The sequence below is a fragment of the Lotus japonicus genome, chromosome 3, assembly GCF_012489685.1.
Source record: "Lotus japonicus ecotype B-129 chromosome 3, LjGifu_v1.2".
Taxonomy (NCBI): Eukaryota; Viridiplantae; Streptophyta; class Magnoliopsida; order Fabales; family Fabaceae; genus Lotus; species Lotus japonicus.
Genome location: NC_080043.1, coordinates 1,016,784 through 1,041,710, shown reverse-complemented (window position 1 = coordinate 1,041,710; position 24,927 = coordinate 1,016,784). Strand labels below are relative to the sequence as shown.

General features: G+C 33.7%; 4 protein-coding genes and 1 long non-coding RNA gene across 7 annotated transcripts; 3 read left to right on the top strand and 2 right to left on the bottom strand.

Moving 5' to 3' along the window:
• The first annotated feature begins 345 nt into the window (after positions 1-345).
• On the top strand, positions 346-4,153 carry LOC130748583 (uncharacterized). 3 transcript variants are annotated; one of them, XM_057601813.1, is made up of 6 exons: positions 346-488; positions 619-738; positions 1,887-2,134; positions 2,905-2,998; positions 3,763-3,829; positions 3,915-4,153. In XM_057601813.1, the coding sequence occupies exons 2-6, from the start codon at positions 728-730 to the stop codon at positions 3,966-3,968; spliced, it is 474 nt and encodes a 157-aa protein (XP_057457796.1). In that variant the 5' UTR covers positions 346-488; positions 619-727; the 3' UTR covers positions 3,969-4,153. The 3 variants fall into 3 exon arrangements, with proteins under 3 accessions (XP_057457796.1, XP_057457795.1, XP_057457797.1); XM_057601812.1 differs by having other exon boundaries at positions 366-507; XM_057601814.1 differs by having other exon boundaries at positions 367-507; positions 1,882-2,134.
• Positions 4,154-8,013: 3,860 nt separating this feature from the next.
• On the bottom strand, positions 8,014-10,994 carry LOC130709503 (uncharacterized). Its single transcript, XR_009010011.1, has 5 exons — positions 10,367-10,994; positions 9,773-9,884; positions 9,391-9,471; positions 9,087-9,229; positions 8,014-8,479 (listed from the first exon to the last, which is right to left on the bottom strand). It is a non-coding gene; the product is annotated as an uncharacterized LOC130709503 (long non-coding RNA).
• Positions 10,995-12,491: 1,497 nt separating this feature from the next.
• Positions 12,492-13,271, top strand: LOC130749637 (EPIDERMAL PATTERNING FACTOR-like protein 1). Its single transcript, XM_057603011.1, has 2 exons — positions 12,492-12,737; positions 12,855-13,271. The coding sequence occupies exons 1-2, from the start codon at positions 12,620-12,622 to the stop codon at positions 13,082-13,084; spliced, it is 348 nt and encodes a 115-aa protein (XP_057458994.1). The 5' UTR covers positions 12,492-12,619; the 3' UTR covers positions 13,085-13,271.
• A 3,275-nt stretch (positions 13,272-16,546) lies between these two features.
• LOC130745582 (uncharacterized) lies at positions 16,547-18,869 on the top strand. The gene is made up of 3 exons (XM_057597913.1): positions 16,547-17,196; positions 17,693-17,865; positions 18,359-18,869. Exons 1-3 carry the CDS (start codon positions 16,831-16,833, stop codon positions 18,516-18,518), a joined length of 699 nt encoding a protein of 232 aa, XP_057453896.1. The 5' UTR covers positions 16,547-16,830; the 3' UTR covers positions 18,519-18,869.
• Positions 18,870-18,972: 103 nt separating this feature from the next.
• Positions 18,973-22,175, bottom strand: LOC130745580 (G-type lectin S-receptor-like serine/threonine-protein kinase SD2-5). The gene is made up of 2 exons (XM_057597912.1): positions 21,907-22,175; positions 18,973-21,678 (listed from the first exon to the last, which is right to left on the bottom strand). Exon 2 carries the CDS (start codon positions 21,669-21,671, stop codon positions 19,239-19,241), a length of 2,433 nt encoding a protein of 810 aa, XP_057453895.1. The 5' UTR covers positions 21,672-21,678; positions 21,907-22,175; the 3' UTR covers positions 18,973-19,238.
• Between the last annotated feature and the right edge of the window lie 2,752 nt (positions 22,176-24,927).

Genomic DNA, 24,927 nt, shown 5'->3' with positions numbered 1-24,927 from the left:
GATTAGTGACCAATAATTTTAGACTAAATATTGTTTATGATTTTTTTTAATTAAGAAATTCATTTTTATTAGGTCTCATTTAATTTAGAATTGAAAATACAAGTAGTAACCTGATTAAATGATGTGTACAATACCATTTCATCTTTTATCGAACACGTTAACAACTCAGGTAGGTTCTGGTGAGTGGGTATGACTAAAATCAGAAAATTAAAAAACTTTTGGAGCCCCAATGCAACTTTGCTTCGGAAATGAACTAAATTCGGCTGACGATATAATTAGAGGCTCGAAAAAGAATAATTGTTTTGTTTAACAAAGGGACCAAAAAGATAATTAACCTTATTGTTGAAGACAGAGTAATTAAATTAAATTAATAAAGAAATAGTCAATCCACCGTCAACATATATATTATTTGCCGGAAAAGAAGAAAGAAACAGAATCCAAAACAAACACCACCCTTCTCAGAAGTGATGCTCTCGATTTCAACTTAGGTAAAAAGAGACAGAACAGGTTCCTTCTCATCCATGTTATTTCCATTTCTAATCAACTCTATCTGTTCTTCACTTCGATATATTTTTCTAATTTATTCTCTGTTTATTTTATTTTATTTTGAATTTTCAGGATTGGTCTCTGAATTTTTCTTCCAGGAATCGCAGTTTGGCTTCTTCAATTGCCCATAAATTCATTGTAACAGATCTGAATAAGGTTTTTGCGGTATTTCAGTCACTGCATGCATATGGGGTATGTGTTCTGAATCCAGCTGAAACTAAATCAAAATAGTCCCTTTTTCAGTTTTACTTGCAATTTTCACTTTTATCTTTTGTGGGTATCAATGATTTTCTTCCAATTCACCGACAAAGAGAAATCATGTAGTGGTATGTGTATGACTCCAATGATTGATCATTCTAGGTTGGAAGCTGGGGATAATTTTTGTTTTCTTTTTTGTTTATATGGTTGTTTCGAAAAAATTATCAAAAGGGACTATCACTAATTGGTGAGTTGGAGAACTTGTACTTTTTCCTCTCTTAATAATGAAATCAGAAACAGAATCAAAATCAGGAAGCTGCGAATTTATAGTTGTTTATGTGCTTCGATTTCTCATTTATCTTATTGAAGTGGTGCTGTGGTTCGAACACTCGTGGTAAAGGCAAGGAGCAAGGTGTTTCTCTGTTTTCTTTTGGTCCTAGTGAGCTTATATTTTCTGATCACCATCGTAAAGGCGTCGAAGTGCATATCCGTTTTATGGAAGTTGTCTGTCATAACTCAACTACTATTTGTTAAAAAACATCACTGATTAGATTATAGTTTTACGGATGTGAACCCGATGATCTAATTCTGTGCTTAAGGATCAAAATAGGCAATATACCTACACTTGAAGGAGAACACGTCGGTGTTTATGATTTTCTTTTAACTGGTTACTAGAAAATGCCGTCTTAGAATCATTAGATGGTTGCTACTTGCTATTCCTCCATTTGACCTTAATGTAGATAGCTGTGAAAACGCTGGTATTGTGACACTTTTAAACTATGTTATCCGATTTATCATTTATGTAGACTCAGATGTAAGAACTTTAATCTGGAATGCAGAATAGGGCCTTGAATAATTAGTTTGCTTGTCTTTACATACTAATATAATCATACTGATAGGAAACCTAGTTGTTTGATACTTTGATATTTTTTTGGATATACTCGTAATTTGCGTTTTCTATTACTTTATCATGAGAGTAATTCTGCTGGAACCATTTCTTTTGTTAAAAAAGTATAATTATAGGGACTGAACCAAGTTGCCACTATTAAACTGTGGTATTTGAATTTGTGGAGGCTCTTCTAGACAATCATATAATTGTATTGTGATGTATAACAGAATCTAATGTGATTGTAACAGAGCAGTGGTTGTCTTGGACTCCATAAAAAGCCCACGCTAATTGCTACAGCAGATGTGCCATCAAAACGATTGACACAACACAATAAGGCGGTGAAGAAAGCTAGCACATCAGAGGATTTCTGGACCACCAGCACACATGATATGGACAACAGCGCTGTTCAGTCACAGGGAAGCATCTCATCAACCAGTGTAACCAACCTACCTGCTGATCCTCATGCTGGTTCTTCCAACCCAACTGAATTTGTAAACCATGGTACCATATGTCGTTGCTTTTAGCTTCCAGATATTTTACTGTATAGACATGATAATTGAATATGTATTTTAGTCAAGAAATGTTTGAAAGAAAAAAGGAATATTATGGGTTTGCATGATGAAAACTGAAAGCACCTATTGCCATTGGTTGGATTTATTTTTACTTGCTCGTTAACCCGTGGGTTTCATTTATGGGCTGTTGGCTGACTATTGTGGGTGCCCAGTGCAAGATGTATCTTGTTGCAAGTTGCTTGTTGAATGCTGAAGCAATATATGAAATGTGGTTTGAGTGTAACTTTCATCTACTCTTCCCTACTTCATCAAGATGCCTTGGTTGGTAACTTCTTGGGATACTGGATTGGATTCTTACATGATAGACTGTTATATTTAATTTTCCAATAATATTTTTTTAGGTTTGAAGACAACAGTTCATATACCTTTCTTTTGATTCGTGCAGTGTTCATTTGTGCAACTTTGTTAATTGTCACTTATTATTTTCTTTTGCTATATGCTTTTCTCAAGTTGTCTTTCTGAGCTGATCTGATATGGATAAGTTACCTTTCATATCACTGAATTGGCTTCATGGAAATTTAGTCAGTTTTTCATTTGTCTCCCTATTTATATGTTGTTGTCTTTCTGCCTGTATTAAATTGTAGTAAATGAGATTTTGGAAGATGTGGAATCGTTGGTCATTTTACTTGAAAGTTTTCTCACAGAAATTGGCAAAGATAGGAAGGGAAAAGTTATCAACAAAGGTTTTTTTTTTGGCAGGTCTAACTCTTTGGAATCAGACACGGCAACGTTGGATAGGAAATAATAAAAGGCCTGAGAAACAAACAGAACAATCGCGTGAACCAAAATTGAGGTACACTACATTGTTAGATTAGTTTTACTAGCAGTATGTTTTTAGTAAGCTAAATTTAATCAATGGCAAAAGAAGCTGAGGACAACTCCCCCATATGAGAACCAGAAAAAGCAAGCCCAACCAACAGCCGTAGCAAGGCCCCCAACACCAACAAAAGAACAGACCAAAAAACACCTTACAAAACCTAAAAAAAGAAACATGAAAACAACCAAGACAAAAAACCCAAAAGCCTCCAACAACGCACACACCACCACTAACCCCACAAACAAAAAAGAAAAGACCAAGATCAATCTCAAGAAGACCAAGCCTCCCTCATCTCCTCAAGTCCCTGAATAGCTTCCTCATCGGTACTGTCATATTCTAGGCCCAAAAGGTCTTACTAGCAGTATTGATTTATCAATTTTGTTATTCTACTTTTATTCATTGGGTGAGTGTGGTGATGCTGTATAGCACCCTTTTGGTTTCATTCCTTCTTAGATCCACCATGCCTTCAAATTTTGAGAATGCATGAAGTCTTCACAGATGTTTTCTTGGAATCTGATAACGTGTTAACTTTGTAAAAACTTCAGTCAGTTGGAACCTTTATGAAAATTCTCGAATTTCTACTGTTTACATATGTTGAAGTTGTGTTAGGATCACTAGAAAATTGCTAATTCGTCATAGTAGCCCTGTATTCTTGTCTTTAATTTTTAATACTTATACAAGTTGACAAGGTCAATTCCAAATTTGTCTTTTGCTGATGAAAATATGTAATGATTCGGCAGTTGGAACGCAACGTATGATAGTTTACTGGCGAGCAACAAGCCATTCCCTCAGCCTATTCCCCTTGCGGTAAGCATCTACTTCTGAGCCACCTTGCAGTTTAAGTGCAATAACGGGTTTATCTGACATGGCTTGTATGTATCAATATTGTTAGGAAATGGTAGATTTTCTAGTGGATATCTGGGAACAAGAGGGCTTGTATGACTGAACCATAAAGATTGAACGAGTGTTGTATCTATGAAATAATTTTAGTTCTTTATTCTGAAGAGGAAATTGGGCATTCTACAGTTTGTGTATCTATTGTAACATTTAAGATGAGGAGGAATTTTCTCCACAGGCCTTTGGCATAATTGTATTATAATTTCATTTAATTAATGGCACTGGCTCTGAAGAGGCTAGGTTTACAGAAACATTATCCTTTTTTTGCATCAATAGCCACAACATGTATTTGCTTCTCCTTTCCTTAATGTTTGAACTTCGAATTGACCTGTCTCCTGTGTCGAATCTTTGTATGAATTACTTTAAGAAGAATAATCATGAATTTTTTTTAATGGAAAATAGCCATTTACCATTGATATCATATTCCTGGCTTTCTGTTTTTACAATCAAATGATGCAGTTAGAAGTCAAATTGCAAAAATCTGTGATAGGATCATATTTTGGCTGCGTGCGTGTTGCAATCGTAGTAATCATCAAGTGAGATAAAGATTGAGAGCTCCTTATTACTGTTTTCCACTTCAGATAATTGTGCAATCTAAAGAATTCAGAGTCAAGCTCCTTATTACTTAAGTTGTATGAATTCCTTGTATAATCATCAATATCAGCTAAGCCAGCCAATCCTCTCACTCATGGGAGGTTTTCATTTTAATTAGAAGACACTTGATCTTCAAGGTCAGCAAAAGGGTTTGGTTTTGAAAAGATTGCAGCAAAGAGTTTTTGGTTTCAGTTCCATAATGGGTCAGAGCCTTTTAATTGCGGTTAAGCTGCATTTTGTAGTCGTGATACCGATACCGATGTGGGGACTATAAATAATACTCCCTTTGTTTTTGCCTTGTGGTGCTAAGCAATGTTAAAGGATATTGTACTTAAAGGATGTTGAACTTAATGTAACCATTTCTAGGATTCAGAAGCCCACAATGAAAAGGATGTGAAGCAACCGTACATTGATCAAGTACTTTTGTTAAGGTTGTGAGTTTTAGATTGGAGAACTAGCGGTGGATTTCTGAACTAGTGTTGGAGCTTGTAACACTTTCTTTTCTAAGTCATGGTTGCGTTGAACTTTTCAATGTTCGACTTTGGTTTACTTCTTAGACTAGCCCCTTCGCATGATATAATCATATAAATTATTTTTTCAAAGTTTGATCTAGTGTTTGAAAACTCAGACTAGTGATCCACTCAGTCAAGGCATGAAGTGATCATCTCGGTCAAAACATTGTGTCTTTGAATCACCGGTAAAATTGGTGAGTTATTGGTTGGACTGATATATATATATATATATGTGTGTGTGTAACTGTGTATATATATATATATATATATATATACTACACTCTATGCCCGTGCTATGCACGGGATAATTATACAATGAATTTTTTTTTTGAAATGTAAAAATACTATATTTTGTTTTTTTTTTAATAATTGAAGACATAATAATTATTTTTATTCAGATTAAAATTTTCTACACTGTATAATATTGCATATATCTAGATAGGAAATTAAAAAAAAAATTGTTATAACTCACAAGTAAGTATAATAATTCACTACACGTTCAAAAAATATATATTAATTCACTACATAAACTTGTATAAATTAATAAAGCATAGGTATATGTATAATGTTTTGTTTCAACCAAATATGATTGACATATTACTACTAATTGATATAACACCCATCTATTGCACCTTCATCTTCATCAGTAGATTCATCATCGCTAATTAAATGAACTATCCTGTCATTCCATTTGTCATCAGATACCATATTAGCCCTTAAAAGTACTTGGATCTGCAATATGAAACACAACTTGACCAGATCGAATTCTATATTGAATTTGATTGAGATTCACATCAAAATATTGATGTTAACTATAATTTTCTTGATAAATAAATCGAATAATCAAAGTTCTTTGCATTCCATGGTCTTCCCTCAGCTGTGTAATATTGTCACTGAAAATTGGTTGACCTTTGTGATAATTAAAATGGACATTGAAAATGTTATGAACTGGATCTTCTAAGACCACATTGCCACTGGGTTCTTCACCGATGTTTAATTTCTTCTGTTATTTTTTCTTCCCGTTCTTCTTCCCCGTTTTAAAATGAAAGTATTTTTATGTATAATATTCCTCATCGTGAAAACTTTTGACCTATAATTTATTCATAAAAAATACAAAGGTGTTTAAGTTGTATTAAATTTTAATTTTTTATTCATTTTAACAAATTATTTTATGTAACATGTTCCTCCCCGTGTGAGGTTTTTTTTCTTAAATTTAAAGTTTAAACACAAATAAATATAGCCTATATTTTTACATGAATATTTTTTAATCATCTTAATTTTCACTATCAATTTTTTTATATATACTTACTTCTAATTTTAATGAAAAGATATGAAAAAAGTACTTACATTATTTTAAAATTTATTTTTTATTAGTTTTAACATAAAATAATTTTCATGTAAGTGTTCACCCTCGTGTGAGCTGTTGACAATATAATTAAACCTAGATAAATGTCGATGAGATATGTTCATATTTTCTAATCTCTCCATAACATATTTTCACTATCCAAATTTAATGTTTTTATGTAAGTTTATTCCTCAATTATTTAAAAGATTATGAAAATATGTATTATAGGCTAACCTAATATTTTTAGATCTGGAAGCATTGCAGGATAACAATTCCAACCTAGATTATGTACCCGTGCACGGGCACCATTACGGTTAATGGTTTGTTAATTATCATGTTCTGTATTACTGTAAATATGAATACACTTAACTATCATAATTGCTTGATCAACCTTATGGAATATGTGTTTTCCAAAAAACAAAACCTAATGGAATAAGTGTACAATATAAAGCGTGAAAGATGGTTAAAACTTCCACTCCATAAGCCCATCGCACACCTGTCACACTTGAGAAACAGCCCACGACCTTGCCTTTGCTTATCTTACATTGTTAACTTAATATTTATACCTGACTAAGCCCGAACTCCTGCATCAACATTTAGATTAACATCAATATCAAGTTGAACATTGTTTGTCTTTCAAAATTATGTCCATCAAGAAACTATAAGTTATGATGTAGTAAATTTGCATGATCTCCACATTCTAACATGTTTATTTTTATATTAGTTATAATATGAAATATTTTCATGTGAAATACCCATACCGTTGACCTTTTTATTGTAAAAATTTAAATATAAATAATATTACTATTTTTAAATTCTCCTACTACATGTTTCACCATCAAATTTTCATAGTTTTATATACCATTATTTCTTTTATTAATAAGAAATTATGAAAATGCCCTATGAATTCTTTTTTTTTTTTAACACGAAAATATTTTATTGTAAAACGTTACTCCCCGTAAGAGCTTTTACCTTGTAATTTGTAGAAAAATTAAAAAGGACTATATTATTATACAATACACTTTTAAAATGAAATTAAAATTGTGAAATTTTATTAAAATTTGTGTTTCTATTAATTTGTACATGAAAATAATTTAATGTAAAATGTTCCTCCCCGTCAGAGCATTTCATCCAGTAAATTATTCCTCCCTATTTTAACATGAAAGCATTTTCATGTAGAATATTCCTCACAGTTGAAAACTTTTTAACCTGTAATTTAAACATAAAAAAATAAAAAAGTGTTTTAAGTTCTATTAAATTTTTTCTTTAAACATAAATAAATATAAATTATGGATTGAATTTAGGGAAAAGAAGTAAATTACTCCCCTAACGAAGGTCAGGTGCAACTCTGCCCTTAAGTCCTTAACCTTTGATATTGGCCCTCATGATTTAAGATATATTACAACAAAATAAGTTCATTAAATTAAAAACCATAAAAACAAATAAGTAACTTCAACCGTGATTATTCATTTTGATAATATTGAAGAACATAAACGACTTGGATTCACATAATCCACATCAATTTCAAATTGGCTCAAAGAGTATCTCATAAAAGATGTCGGTATGACATACACTATAAGCTCACCAATACAATATATAACTGATGAATCAACCATGTCTAGGCATTATAGAAAAATTAGTGATGCAAGTGGCAAAAGACTCAATCATAGTAACTTAATAAGTTTCTAGTACATCATCACATGCATTTGGGAAGTTACAAATTTGAAGCTCAGAGAGAGTTTAAATAAAAGGTTTTAATAAGATGAAGTGTAAAAACAACCTATTTCCAAATTCGATTATTCTTTAGAGTGCTAGATTTGTGCCTGCATATAGCTTTACACCTAATGACCTTATCCTGAACATAGAACCCAGCAACCTCCATGATCATAACCTGACTTGGACCTTGTGACCTCTGTCTATCCGTGACCAAACCATGAAGTGAGGGTCAAATCTTTCTCTTCAACACCAGGCCTTGAGAAAATTTGTCTAGCTCAGCAATTTTAATACTTTGTTGAAGCTGATAAGAGTTGTTCTTCAGGCAAGCAAAAAAGTCAAGATTTCCCTCAGCACTTATGGATAAAGACTCCATGCCAAAAATGACTATACTGGCTGTAGAAAGATCAGGAACTTAAGAAGATGGTATGTCATCAAAAGCAAGGTCAAGAGTGACACATTAGAGAATCAAGCAATATTAAGGCCTCTTTTTCCAGCTAGAGCACCAATAAAAGGAGCAAATTTCACATGAATTCAACTCAAAGAAATCTACCGCTCAAACAATGTTAGGAGTTAGGACAACAAAAACACAATTTTCTGGTTTCTTTTCCTGGACAACACAAATTTTCACTATAACTAAACACAACAAAAAAAACTTGAAGCAAATTAACTGATCCAATCATAAAGAACATAGAATATTGCAATCAATGAATCCAAGCTTAAATAAACTGAGCAGTTTTCCATCTTTACCATCATAAAACATTGTCATTAATCGACCAAAATAAAACTTTAATTAATTTAGTTCAATAGTTCTCCATTCTAATGTTGCAATCGACTGAGCAGTGCTCCATCCTTACCATCAGAAAAGTCTACCATTAATAGACCAAAAAAACTCCCATTAACTAACTTCAATATGCTTTGAAGAAAATAAAATGGGACCTGCTTGAAATGCAGAGTGTTTATAAGCATCACCAAAATTCTTGATAAAACAATAGATTCATACCTTCAATTGCTTCTCTTTGTTAGCACCAAAGAGAACTGTCATTACAGAATACATGTGTTGTAACAACTGAGTTTCAAAAAGTTAAAGCTGCCACATCTTATCCCTGTCTTTGCAGGGCACCACTACTGCTACCACAGTATCACCTGATTAATTTGGCAATAGTTCCTTTTAAGACAAATATCAAAATCGCTGGTAAAACAAAATGAAATCAGATGAACTTGAGAAGGAATTAGCTGCTTCGGAGATATAGGCCTAGAATTACAGATCGAAAAGTTGTAGCAAATAGTAGAGATTGGGGACTAACTTGCATAGGTGCTTTACGAAAAGGTCTTTGTTACCAGCAACACAGGCAATTCTTGCTTGCCATCTACCATGTAGAAGATGCCTGCGAGAATAAAAGACCAGTGAGAAGCATTAAGATATTTAAGCTCTTTGTTTCCAATTTATATAAATGAGAAAAGCAACTAAGAAAACTGACTTATGATGTCTTATCTTTTTTTCCCCATTTTTAATAATAGCTAATAAGGCTTGGGAGAAGCATTTAGTCATTCAAGTAGTGACAACAAATACAGGGTAAATATAATTGAAAGGAAGAGGAAACAATACTAATTCACTTTCTAAATGAGAGGAAACAGTTCTATGATTGAGAATGCAGTAATTCATGCGCCTTAGTGGAGTAAACAAACCTAAACAAATAAATGAGCCTGTACTGTAGTCCGTGACACTGTGACAGTGAGTAATTCTAACCATTCTGAAAACATCACTCGATGATCCCATCCCTGAAAGCATTAGGGCAACCTGTTCATATTGGACATGCTCAGTAGATATCTTGATGGTACAATAAAATGCTTAACCATATGCATTTAGATTTGTGCAGACTTCAGAATCCATTTGGTGATAGAGTTTTGATTTATACCATGTGAAGAAAAAAATACGACTTCAATTTTAGCCAATTTGTTAGCTATAATTTCATTCTGGAACATATTATAATTATGAGAGATGAACTTCATATTTTAAAAAATGAAGCAAACGCATAAGTCTAAACAGAGTGAAAATTCATATGGAGGGACATTAAGGGTGCATGAGAATAATCATTAGAAACCCATCAAGAAATATTCCAGTATGAAGACTTTAAAAGATTGAGTTCTTTGGTCAAAATTATTTCTCACACATATCAGTAGCCATCCAACAGAGAGGAAAGAATAAGATGTGATGACATTATCTTAGGAATAGAGATCATAAGATATAAAGAAGAAACATGCTCTATGATATGGCCTTACATTGACTCTTTCCACCCATAAACGAAATGGTTGATAGACCTTTCCACCGACATGGATCCACTCCATTCCCACTGAAACGGAATCTCCCACGGTTGTAGCTCTGATCTGTTTTAAAAGGCTCCTTCTTCACTTTTTTCGGCCACACTGTTCTGGGATTCATACCTGTTGCTGCTTGTCGTGAAGAACTATCATGGCATCTTTTCTCGGCCACACTGTTCTGTAAAAACCAAATTGCAAAATCAAAATCTATGCACAAAAATCTAAACTTTTAAGCAAATGCTGCAGATATGATATTTCTAGGTTTGGGAATAAGCAAAGGAGGTGGGGAGGCAACAGTTGGCCCTTGTAGAAGAGTTGATCGGCGAGACTGAGGCGGTGAAAATTTTTGGCCCTGAGATTGAAGATGAAAGAAAGCGTGTAAAATGGTTGAATGGTTTTGGAGAACATGTTCTAGGTTTCAGTTTCAGGCTGTGACATCTAACAGCTTTGACCATTGTAAAAAAGAAGCAGAAAACGCGCACGTGAAACAATGAGTTTGTCAGTAATGGGCTGCATGTTTGACAACACATGAGTTTGTCAGCCAATTTCTATGCATTGCGGACACTTCAGCAAATAATGCATGATGACTTTTTTTGGCAATTCTTGTGAAAATTCCCCATACATCCGAACACATATATACATACATCCATTTACGTAGCCATGGAACTTCATCCAATTTTTCCGCGAAGCAATTCTGTGAAACCACGTGTTCCATCTTCGTTTATTGAGTATACAATGGAGCTTGCATAGGAAGGGGACACGTCGGACAATTTTGTCTTATAAAGACTTCTGAATTGTATCTATATATATATAGATAGATGTATATACTGGATAAGAAATTGATTATCCACACAAACCTGATCTACACTTTCAATTTTTTTCTAATTAGTTTTTATTAAAAGAGCTAATATGCATTTTTGCTCCTTAGAGTATCTCTGGCCTTAATATCTTATTTTAATTTCTTAAACATTACTCCACGCTATTGTTACAGATATGTAATGCCATATAAAATTTAAAGAACATACTCTTATAAGTCATCTTGAGTTATGATTCATACACACCTTCATTATTTTTTTACTTTCATTTTCTATATTCTTTATCAATTAAATCTTTATCTTTTCTCTTTTTTTTTCTTATCTCTCTTTTTCTATCTCTTCACACTTAAAAAATAAAGTGTGAATAAAAGATTATTCGGTCATCTTAATTCTTACAAGTGCTGGAGGAAAAAAAAAGTAAAAATTGAGAAGTATATAGGGGTGAGGAGGGTAGCAGAATTTTGCTCAAAGAAGAGGAATTGAGAAGTGAGCGGGGACAATGACGGGACAGTGAGAAGACCAGTGACAAAGTGAGGAATAGCTAGCGTACTCAATGACGTTCTCAACGTGCATATGTCTGACTGAGGCAAAGAAAGGCAAGGCAAAAAAATTAAAGTATCTTAATTATCATCATCATCCTCATTGCTTCAGCCGTATACCTGCTTCCACCATTACCTCATTCAACCATCATTAAAAGAGAAACCAAACGATGAAGGACTTCAGTTAGCCTTTGGATTCATTTGCTACTTCGGAATTCGGAAATAACACCACCTCAAGCATCCTGAAAAGCTAATTCTCCTGTCAGAACCAACATTCAATCCCAACACCTTGTCAGCTCTACAAGGAAACAGTAATGTGATACTAAGAATAAAGTTTCATTCACATTCTTTAATTAAAGGTGGAAAGGAATGAGGAACACAACATTATATAATCCAATACCAAAGAATGCATACATCCACGTAAAATATGAACATAAGAGAGATAGGTCATTAATATAAAACATTATGTGATGTGATAGATTAATAGTAAAAGAGAAATAATAAAGAGACAAATTTCATGTTGGTGGTTTATGAACAAGAGGAAATACATTGATCTCGGAAAAATATGTCTGATAGACAGTGAGTCCACGGTGTCCACCAATTTCCCAAAAAAAGAGTGAACAACACGTCTTGACAGTGTACATTCATTGGTGAATAAGGGATGAAACCAGAGCATTGTCTCTCCAAAAGAAACAATATCTCTCAACTTTATCTAACTCAAGTTTGAAGGTCTTCTTTACAATTCCCATCAAATTTCAACTACCCTTCATTCCCTTCCACCACCACTTACTCTCCTATATTCCTTTATTCCCAAACACCACCACCCCAATTTTCTTCACATCAAACTCCTTAGACATAGGATGGCTCCAATATCAGCTGGTAGTAGTAGTAGAAGCTACCTTCTACATGAGTGGTTCAAAGTTGTAACCACTTTGACCATGATGCTTTCCCTCATCGTTGTTCTTCTTCCCAAATCTGGTAAACCAACAACCTGCATAACAACCTATTTAAGTTGAGAACTATTTGATGCTAGCTTTTGTTTGCTTATCGTTAATTTATTCTTCTGTTCTTGACACTATTAATTCTTGAACACAGGTGAATCAGTGACTAATTTGGAGGAAAGCAGAGTGGTGATAGGGTCAAAGCCTCCAGCTTGTGCAAACAAGTGCATGAAGTGTAGGCCTTGCATGCCTACTGTGGTTATTCCTAAACGCCAAAGCAAATTTAAATCTTTCAAAGTGTCTACTACTCAGGGGGAGGAGGATGATAGCTATTACCTCCTTTCATGGAAATGCAGATGTGGGGATAAGTTCTTTCAACCATGATCATGATTATTTTTACTTCTAATAGTACTATTTCTAGTACTACTTCTATTATCAATCAATATTTTCTTTCCCATGCACATAGAAAGAGATGAACCCTACTTCGATTGGAGCTTTCTATTTGTCAATCTCTTTCTGAGTAGTGGATAGAGGTGATTAATTAAACTTGTCTTGAAGATGATCCATTTGAGATACAGATATGTATTATATGAGTATGAGTATTATATTAGCATACATTGGGACTTGGGAGCTCTAGATCTTTAGTACTCCTTCTTTAATTTTTTCTTATATGCCTATGTAATTATACCTATCTTTTCATCTATTTCATTTTCATATATTTTTTTCTTCGACCACCAACCGTTGATCAACGGATCATAACTAAAACAAAAAATTTGTTTTAGTTTAAGAGGAGATCTTTAATTCAAGTCTCGATTATGATTGCCCCCGAAACCAAAAAATATGCTTTTTCTTATCTTTTCCCCCATATTTCAACACTTGATATTTTATCATAAAATTCAACTCCTTCTATTTTTATCTTTGAATATGTAGGGTGAAATTATGGTGTTAATGTAATGTTTTGCAGATAACTAACAATGTTGTTGATGAGTTTAAGTTACTACAATTTATCTTGATGGTTTTAGTTTATTCTGCTGCTGTTCTAATTTGGTGGCAAATGCATGAATAAATGTGACCACTTGAATAGAAAAATTTAATGAATTCAGCCCAATCATATCTCCTTAACTATGAGAAAGAGAAACAAATAATAACAAGCTTTATTTTACGGTTTTTACCCCTTTCATTTTACCATAAATTTTAATTTTATCCACGTTAATATAACCGTTTAAATATTCATGAAACACCATGTCTAATCAAGACACAGTTATCAGCAAATTAAAGTACGCAGCAATTGCCTCGGAAATATTCGAGTGGAAGTGGGGTCCGGGGTTCATACTTCATATATAGGAAACAAACATGATATTTGCAATGCGACAAAGAATTAACTTGATTTGATTTCCAGACTAGATCTTTATAAGGAAAACATGAAACATTGCGTCGACATAGAAATGAGAAAAAGAACATAACATACTGAAATATATAAAACAGTTTCATACCGGCAATCAATTACAATACATAATAGAGAACTAAGTACTTTCATTTTAAATTTTAATTAAAATAAAAAAATATTTTTAATTTGGTAAAATTTAATTAGATGATTGTATATATAAAATTCACATTATTGACAATGCATATAACTTTAATCTAGTGATATTTTCACAACAAGTGACCATAATGAGATCAAACATGTCTGACCTTTAAAAATGTCTAGCTTGCGTGCCTACCATTGTACTAACGTTGTGTTCCTATGCCCAGCAATATCTACTATCAGTGGCGGAACCAGAAATTTTGGGAAGCCTGGGCACATTTATGAAGTAGTCCCTGAATTTTTCCCTTACCTTTACATTTGCCCTTTTTTATTTTATTTTTTTGAGCTAAATTATGATCTGGACCAAAGAAAAAAAAAAAATTTGGCCAGAGCCTGGGCACAGGCCCAGGATGGCCAGGCGGTACATCCGCCTATGTCTACTATGGTCTTGACCCACTATGCCTAAGGGCGGAACTTAGTGGTGACGGGAGAGCCATGACATCTTTGGATATACGGTTGAAAACTACGATGAAATCAAAATTATGGCTTATAAAAGTAAGACTGAGGGATATTTTCATAGTCGATTATTGTGGAACTAATCTCTCACCTTAAAGTCAACACATATTAAGCAATAAGGGGTTTGACCAATGATCTTTTCCATTCCCAAGAATTGAGATTTGAACTCTTAAATCTCAACCACTTATTTAGTGCTGGCATGTGAGAGGCATAAAACTCCAGAGAATCTCCATATGAGGCTAACAAGAGCAAATCATAAGTTGATTGAAAACTACATCTTTCATTCAAAATCTTAAAGCATTAGGTGTATGAGTCTCACTTATAAAATGTTGAACACTTCTTTACTCATCCATTGTAGAATTTTTTATTCACACTTAAATTTCTAACACTTAAAAGATGAACTACTAAACTACTATACGAACTCACGTAATTGTATTTAAATATGCACTAAGTAAGATAAGAAGCTTTGGCAACCGTCCATTTTCACATGTCATATTCTGAGGAGCATTGAATGAATACGATATTTTTGTTGTTTATCAACTGTACACTCACCAATAGAAGAGGAGAAGGAAGTCTTTTAGTAGACTCGTGACTTAATTTAAATTATCATAATTATGACTTTGATGTGTAATTCATGTTATTGCTATCCAGATATTTCTTGATTTGTTCTGACCTTCAAACTTAATTAATCAAGTAGCTAGCATTGTTCACTATCTTTGATCGTTGAGTTTGAACAGGTTAAGCTCACGCCTAGTGACAGGATATGGGTAAGATTTGTACATATCTTGACTCAAATTATTGAATTGTCTATGTTAGTGAAATAATTAATAGTTTAATACCCTCCATAATGAAAGCTGCCCTACACTATTGTCCAATTATAAGCAAAAGCGGCATACAAACAAATCATATATAAGCATAGTTCACCCAAGCAGGTGTTGAAACGTGGTTTTGCAATAGCTTTGGCTTGATAGATGGTGATGCCACTTGTGTCTCATGCAAAATCAGTTCTTGGCCGTTCAATTTTGCAGTTTACAAAGCATAGGAACTGCATCATTCATGTCATGGGGATAAAAAACTTCAATCTCATTCTTCTTTGTCATTTTTCCAATCCATCAATGAAATTTTGCCATCATAATTAAAAGGACATACGTGAGACCATTACAAACAAACATAAATGGTTTTATGAGTGAAACTTAATCATAAAACCATTTATAAGAAAAAATTAGAGATATAAGAAAAGAAAAAAAAAAGTAAATAGATGTTCAAAAAGAAAAAAATAAAGTGAAATGAAAATGAAGTAAAGGTGTGAATGAATTATAAACTCGCGGTTTTATAGTTATGGTAAAGTTTTATCGGTGGGAAATGAGGACCTAAATTCTTTGTTCTTATGTAGGGACTCATTTTATGTTTTAATGATCAAAGTGTCATGTTATTAGAATTTAACTTAGAGTGAAAGTTGTTCTACCCTTTAAAATGACTATTTTTATCATATATCTAACCGATGTGATATTTCATTTCTTACTACAAATCCCTCAAGTAAAGTTATAAACTTATAATTATCATGTATGTTTATATAAGTAATATAACACAATTTGTCCTGTCAAAAAAAATATAACACAATTTGTTGTTGTCACAAGAAAGAGGACACCATTAACAAAATATCTTCATCCCAAAAAATGAGACATGATGAAATATCTTGATCCATTCATGGGCCCCCCCATTCCATCAATTCTTTTACTAGTATTTTTCTGTAGTAATGTCATGCCACACAATTCCTCATGTATAAAAATGGGTCTTCCCTTCTTCCATTCAGATGTTTTAGTAGTGGTGGCTTGACTGGCTTCTCTTCTCTCACTCATAATGTCTCTCTATCACTCTCACAATTTGTCTTTCAGTGTTTCTACTTCCTTGCTTTCCTAATTCGGAACTTTATAGTTTTTCAACTTGCACCATATATTTCTTAGCACTAAATTATGTAGCACTATATTCCTACTACATCCTCATCTATATATATATATCATTCTCTGTATTTGGTAGCTCTCATATTCATATCCCTTCAACTCCTTGTTCAATATATTATCTTTGAACCATGTTACTAAGAAGTTTAAGTTCACCAATTCCAAGTTCACTGCTGCCAAATTTCAAAGAATTTTCCCCTGAGCCTGAGAAGAAAAATTGCATATCATGTAGTAGTGGGATGGGGAAAGAAAGCGATGGGGTGGAAGAATCAAAACAAAGAATTCACAACAAAGTTAGAAAGTTGCAAACTTTAACAATGGGTAGTGGGATGGGCAGTGATGGTGGCAGTGATGGTGGCAGTGATGGTGGCAGAGCTTGTGGCGGTGGTGGAAGAGGCTCAGATGATGATGGAACACATGCTTATTACCAGAACATGATTGAAGCAAACCCCAACAATGCTCTTTTCCTAGGAAATTATGCTAAGTTTTTGAAGGAGGTAATTGGGTTTATATGAGTGGTTAACTACATGAGCTTGATCATGTTCTAAATGCTGCAAACGAAACAAAATTTCCCATTTGATAAACTTTATTTGAGCTGATCTTATGAAATAAACATCTATATAAGTGTTTGAGAGAACTTATGTAAATAGCTTATGACATACGTTTAAGCTGTTTTGAGCTGTTCATATTAGCATATGAATAAGTACTTAGGATTATGCTTAACCTATTTACAGCTTATTTCAGTAAGTTTCCTGAATTAGCTTATAAATAAGCGCTTATTTTCATACATGTTTAATCAAGCTGTTTGCTCAAATACATCCTTATTCTAATCTCACATATTATTGACCAACCAAAAGAATAAAAAAGAATACCATGCTAGCTAGAAAATATACTTGTAGATTGGTTCATATTTAGAAATGGAAAGAAAGCTATCATGGAATTTCTTGTTTCTTTCAATTGGTTTTTTCTTCATGAGATTCAATTTGTAAACAGGTTTGTGGAGATTACCCTAAAGCAGAGGAGTATCTTGAAAGAGCCATTTTGGCTAATCCTGGTGATGCTAATGTTTTATCCCTCTATGCGAATTTGATATGGCAAAAAGAGAAGAATGCTGATAGAGCTGAAGGCTATTTTGATCGAGCTGTTAAAAGTGCCCCGGATGATTGGTAAGATAAATTAAATCTACATGGATCATGGCTTTTCTTTTTCTGCATACCTTCTCCTCATCATTCATAGGACCAACTAGATTCATTTTTTCAATGTATCTTTTAGTTCTTTTGTAGCAGAATGTTATATACTTGGGTCTAAATAGGAATTTGGAGCTCGTGTAGTTGAATTTTTTAAGTTAACTACAATTATGACTCTATAGTTGTCTGATCAAACTCAAACAACCTAAATTTAAAGAGTCTGATCATGCATTTAAAAACCAATTTTAAATTTAAATCGTCCCATCTTGATCCGATGACTATAAAGTTGTGACTGTAGTGAATTTAGAAAAATCCGACGATTAACTATGTTATGATTTGATGGTTTGTGATCCAAGATTTTCTTTTTCTTTTTCTATTTTGTTCTTCACAATAAATAAGGTTGTGTGCTGATTTTTCTTGATTGCTATAAAACTAATGTATAAACCTTAATCATTGTCAATTGTTATGTCAGCTATGTCCTGGCTTCTTATGCCAAATTCCTCTGGGATATTGAAGATGAAGACAAAGACAGCCACCATAAAACTGATCAAAGCTACACATATCCATCTGACCTCTTTCAAGGAACTTATGGCCGCCCACATGCTACTGCAGGTCAATTCTGGGAAATATAACTTCTGGATATCAGAATTGATTTTGATGAAACAGAAATTGATCCAAACATGCTGCTAGCAGAAGTGGAGACTGTAGTAGATAGCTTATGTTCAAAATAAGAGATAGCAGTGTTCTATATGTTGTGTGCTGGTGAGGCTTCTAATGTTTTAGAGAATGTGAAATTTTGGTAGAAAACTTGCAATTAAGGAACAATCCTTTATGGCTTTGTTATGTTCTTTGTCTTAACTACATTTCCTAAAAGTTATAATTCATATGCAGTAATGTATATATGATCACCAGTGTGAGCATCGGTCAGTACGCAGTTTGTATGGTTCATCAAACTTAACTATAATAAACTTAAGTTTACTCAACTTAATTGTAGTACTCTTTTGAACAAACTGAATTACTGAAACCTAAATTTCATTGATTCATTCTGCCCTTATTTCATTAAGTTAATTTCATAGGGGTTCCAAATCCAAACACAGCAACAAGACTAAAATTCCAATTCAGATATGTACAGATTGTGGAATCAAAAGAAAGAAAAAAGTAAGTTGCATCATCTAGTTCTAGTTACAATAAACATTTATTCACACCAAAGTCCACCAGCACCAAGAGAGAAATATGAATAGATCAGAGAGAAATAAGAGGTGTGATCAGTGATGTGATAAGAAAATAAAGTGAGTGAAAATGGAATGGAAGAGAAAATGAGTACTAATTTACCAAAACTTCTTCTATCTATCTCATCTTGGTCCTGATAGCTGAACACAGGACAAGGGAACATTACTATAAAAACTAGCCTGTCCTGAAGAACTTGCTTCTCCACTGCTCATTTTCAAGAAAGCTGAATAAGTAGTGGATTGAGACAATGAAGGAGGATCAGTTACAGTGCACAAACCTTCAAGCATTTGAGCTACTTTACTCATTGAAGGCCTCAAACTCACATCATCTTGTATGCACCAAAGTGCAACTTTAATAGCAGTTACAGCTCTATCATCCTTCTCATCAATATCTATCTTTTGATCAAGAACCTCTCTCAGTTTACTTTCTTCCATCATTCTGAAGACATAGGAAGGAAAATGTGCTTTCTCAGAACCTTCCCACTGATCATAGTTCTTCCTTCCTCCAATGATCTCAAGCAAGAGCATCCCATAGCTGAACACATCACTCTTCTCTGAAATTGCATAGTTAGTAATCCATTCTGGAGCCAAATACCCTCTTGTGCCTCTCATAGTTGTGAAGACATGACTTTGTTCTCTGCTCATTAGCTTAGCCAATCCAAAATCTGAGACTTTAGCCATGAAATTGTCATCAAGAAGAACATTTTGTGGCTTGATATCACAGTGGATGATCCTCACTTCACATTCCTCATGAAGATATGCTAAACCCTTTGCAGTGCCTACTGCAATGTTGAACCTTGTTTCCCAATTCAACAAGAAAGTGTTTTCACTGTTTTTGAAGATCCACTTATCTAAAGAGCCTCTTGCCATGTACTCATAGACAAGTAGGCGATGTGGGCCTTCAGCACAAAACCCTTTTAGCTTCACCAGATGAACATGATGTATGCTTCCAATTGTGGACACTTCTGCTTTGAACTCTTTAGCACCTTGTCCAACACCTTCCAATTTTTTCACTGCTAATTGGGTTCCATCTTCAAGCACACCAAGGTACACTGAGCCAAAACCTCCTTCACCAATTTTTGTGGAGAAGTTCTCAGTTGCTCTAGCAAGAGAATTGTAAGTGAATCGTGCTGGCATCGAAGAGAGATTATCAAAGAAATCATCATCATCCTCTTGAGGGTACTCATCAAGATTCTTCTTCTTGTTGAAGTACCAAAATCCTGTTATGAGGCCAGCAATAACAAGGATTGTAAGAATTACTACCACAAAAACCAGCACCATGTTCCTCCTTTTATTTTTGCTGCCATTTCCATTAACATTCACATCAGTGGAAATTTTCATATATGAAACATAACCACCATTGCTTCCTTTAGAGCGTTGGAAGCTCCCGGTTTGATCAAAATGAAAGCATCTACCAGTGCTGTTTTCATAGAACAGCACCAGGCAAGAACAATTTCCTAAACAAGCATCTTTGCAAGAATTCAAGGTTGATTTTGAAACTGGTGCAACATACTTAAGTGCAAAATAATCAAGCTTTTCACCAACATACACAAGTTCTGTACTTGAAGGTCTTCTGGAACATGTTGTGATGTTTGGAGGTTTGCAATTGAACCGCGACTTGAGAAGTGCAGGGCATTCACACCAATTCTCAAAGAAGCAAACATTGTAAGGATCACAAGGCTCAGGAATGCCACAAGGGTCATGTGGTATCTTAAATTGCTCAGGGTTAGTGGATTTCCCCTTGTTAAGATCATAGAAAGAGATTGCACCATTGGGGTCCAAAATAGCCACCCAAAATGACTTAGGATCTGAATGATCAGAGAAGACAAGTTTCCACAGCAAAACACCACTTTTATCATGAAAATTCCATGAATTGGAGACCAGAGAAGCTGAGTGAACCTTGCCAGTGACATTTTTTGGAGCTTCCCCTGATAAGGACCAATACGTTTGTGGCGGTTCAAACCCAGCAAACAGAACCAAATCACCTGCTACAAAACCAAGATAATGAAACAAGTTCAATCTGTTGGGGAAGCTTTTCAGTTTCATTCCTTCCACCAACACTTGACCAGGCAAAAGGGTATCAGTAGGGTGGCTAAAACTCTGCCAAACAATTCTATCATCATCTCCAACCAACACCAAATTCCCCGAGTCCTGTAACTCCATGGCTTTCACATTTTGTCCTGTGGTGTTTGTCACCCAAACAACACCATTCCCACTTTGCAAATATGCATTTCCACTATGTTCAAACACAAACTTATCAGAATTTCTAACAAGTAAACCTCTGTCTGCTGTCCAAACCACCTTGTAGCTACTCAAGTGAATGACTACTAGAACAAACAATGAAACATCCAAGGTACCGAAAAACCCGAAAGCGAAAGCTGAGCTGTTGGATAGCAAGAAGAACCCACCATGGTCCTTCCAATCTAGCTGAGATGCACTGAAGCCAGGATATATCTGGTGAATGTGTTGATCCTTGTTGGCATGGCAGGTTCTGAATAGAAGAAGGAGCATGTAGAAAAACAAGGTCCCACATCTGAATCTGAACAAGCCCATCATTTGATAACTGCATTAAAATATTGGGTTTTAGCTTTTCTAAACAATTCAATATATGAATTCTGAAGATCTGTCAAAATAGGTAATTTGAAAACTGCAGTTTGAAAAAATTAATCACAACATAAGAGTTAAACTACCTTACATGGAGAGATATTTTCATGGAAGAAAATGGTATTTGTGCAAGAAATCATATTATAAAATCATAGATATGTAAATAGAACTAGTAAATAGTGCATACCTCACTTTGCATTAGATAGCAGAAATGGTGTAGCCATGCTATCTTGTTAAGACTATCAAACTATAGAAGGTGTAAGAAGAACTGTTAACTCCATGGGAAGAATGAGGTTGAAGTTCTTTACTTTCCCTCTGTATCATTAAGATGGTAGGTGTAGTGGTTAAACTTATAGTTCTGGACTTCCCTATTTTTGAGGTTATTGTCCATTTTCAGCGAGTGACAAAAATTATCTTTATCCCCCACTGAGCTAGTAGCAACATCATTACGATTGAGCTAGCTCTCCCGACAGGATAACTTCAATCTAAAATTTTACTTAAAGAAAATCAAACATGCATCATTTAAACCAACCGCTCGTTGATAATGAGAAATATCTCTACATTACCCTATACCTTTGAATAATCATAATGGGGTTGGTACATACTACATAGTACTGAGAAACATCTACATCCTAGTAGAGTTAACTCTCTTAATGTGGTGACTCGAACTTCAAAATTTACTTAAAAAGAATTAAATATGTACCATTTAAACTAATCATACATACATTCCATTGCTAGTGACAAATATCCTCTGCATTACCTTATATCCTCAGATTTTCCTTTTGAATAATCTCTTGCAAGTTGACTCCTAAACGTAAAGAGCACCAGATTTTTGGATGGATTCCAACCACTACTTTATTTCAGTTTCTTGTACTAATCCAATTTTGTAAAATAAAAGCTGCAATTTTTGTAAACTTCCTGCTTGGTGGTGTTCTATCTTTTCTATTCAACTCTATTTCTAGGAATATTATGCTCTTAAAGAAGGATGTTTGGGATTTATTGATTTTCTGGGAAGCATGTTGAACTCTATGTGAGGAATCTATCATTGTGGATGAAAATAGTTCTTGTTTAAAAATGAGTAAGCTGTCATATTTTGTTTGCATTTGTCTAAGTAAAAATATTAAATAATGTCTATGTTACCTACAGTGATAGTAAGAATTAAATTTCCAATGTTGATAATATAAGACCATAGATCTTGAGAATTTCTACAGTGGGTGAGGATTGTCCCCCTCACATTCAATGGTGGATGTGTGGAGTGTGGAGATCGTAGACTTTCTAGTCGTCGCAATATGATTTCATTCATTTTTTCTAGAACAATGGCGGGTCAAGCTGATTCTTAACCATGAACTTCTGTTTGTGGTTCATCATAGGTGGGCCAACAATATAATTGAACGAACTCATAGGCTTTGTTTGGTTGGGTGGAAGGAAAGTGAGAAGGAAAGAAAACACGGAAACCGAGATGTTCTCCTCGGTTTCCGTGTTTTCTTTCCTTCCTATTTTCTTTCCACCCAACCAAACATAGCCATAGGCTGTTAATCTCTTATATCATCTTGAAAAGTAGGGTACTAGGTCGAACTTAACTCAATTTTATAAGTAGAGGTTAAGGGATTGGCCTTTTTTATAAAAGACATTTTTGGTGATATATTTAATCACCAAAAAACAGAGTAAAGTGTGTTTTTAACAGGATTAGATAATAATAATAATAAAATAAAATAAAATAAAATAAAATAGCGGTCTAAATTATTTTTGGGCATGGCTATTACTACCACCCATACACATTTTAATATCAATTCTATGTGAACCGCACTTTAAATGTTATTGTAAAAAAATACGTACGGCACTTTGAAGTTGGGTATGCCACTTTTACAATACTGAATTTTTAAAGTGTGGTATGCACTGCACTTTTTTTTTCCATCGGAAAACTATATGCACTGCACTTTAAAATGTGATATGCATTTTTTTTTTGGAATTCAAAGGAGATAGTATTCATAACAATGTCCAACATTTTTTAGTGGTTAGAAAGAATAAAGTCTAGAGTGAAGATAGAGAAAAGATAAACATGATGAGTTATATGATAGAAAAAATTAAGAGAAGATTAACACAAAAAGATAAAATAAGTGAAAATAAAATGTAAAAGAAAATGAGGTGTAAGAAAATCATAAAAAAAATTTGTGATAAAAAATAGTGAGATAATAATAGTTACACTCTAATCTAAAATTTTAATTAAAAAATCTCATGTTGGTTTTGATAAGTTGTTTTCAAACAACTTAATTAAGCATTGTGTGGCAATAAATGTTTATTCATGAGTTAATTTAAGAAGCTTACTGAGAAAAACTGAAAATAAAATTGATAAATTGTTAGGGTTGAGAATGGGTTAGGGCTAGGGTTACTAAGTTAATGAGATATTAGATTCTTGGATCCGACATCTCAACTCTTTTTTAGTGGACTTGTTGGACTAGACATTTTTCAGCCCAAATAAAAAATTGATCGGTCTCCACCAAAAATCGTGTTTTTTCATCCAAGCCACCCACAGGTCGAATTGAACCGCCCAATCCATAAAAAACCTCAGTTTAGGCAGATTTTGATCAATACCGATTCACCTTGTACCGCCTTAGTTTAAACCTATTTCCTCACCCTTAAGAAACTAATTTAATTTGGTCCATGGTATAGCCTATGCCAAAGTAACACTAATGATGACGAAAATTTTTAGCAACATTCACTTAACACTCTTCTAATAAATTTCTTATTGATTAGTCGAAATTCAGATGAGATTTAATAAAAATATAAGTCTCATGTCCAATTAAGTGGGATCCATATAAATTTTAATCAATTAATGAAAGTGTTAAAGTAAGTAATGCTAGTGATGACGCTTCTAACATATTAAAATACAATCACGTGTTTTTCAAATACGGCTACATTATGATTAAAGCTTATAATTCAGTCAGCATTGTAACATATATATAGTTGCATATTTTATCATGAAAAGAGACATATTTATCATGATCTTATATTATCATATCATTGAAGCTGAGACATACCGCGAATAATTTTATCATGAAATTATATTATAGCTAATCATACATTCATGAATTAGATTAAAAGTATGTCACCTTAGCTTATCAGAACTTCATTGGGATATAAAAGCACGCACACAATCACGTTGAAACGAGTTTGTCTTTTTATAAATAAAAAATTATCAGGTCATGAA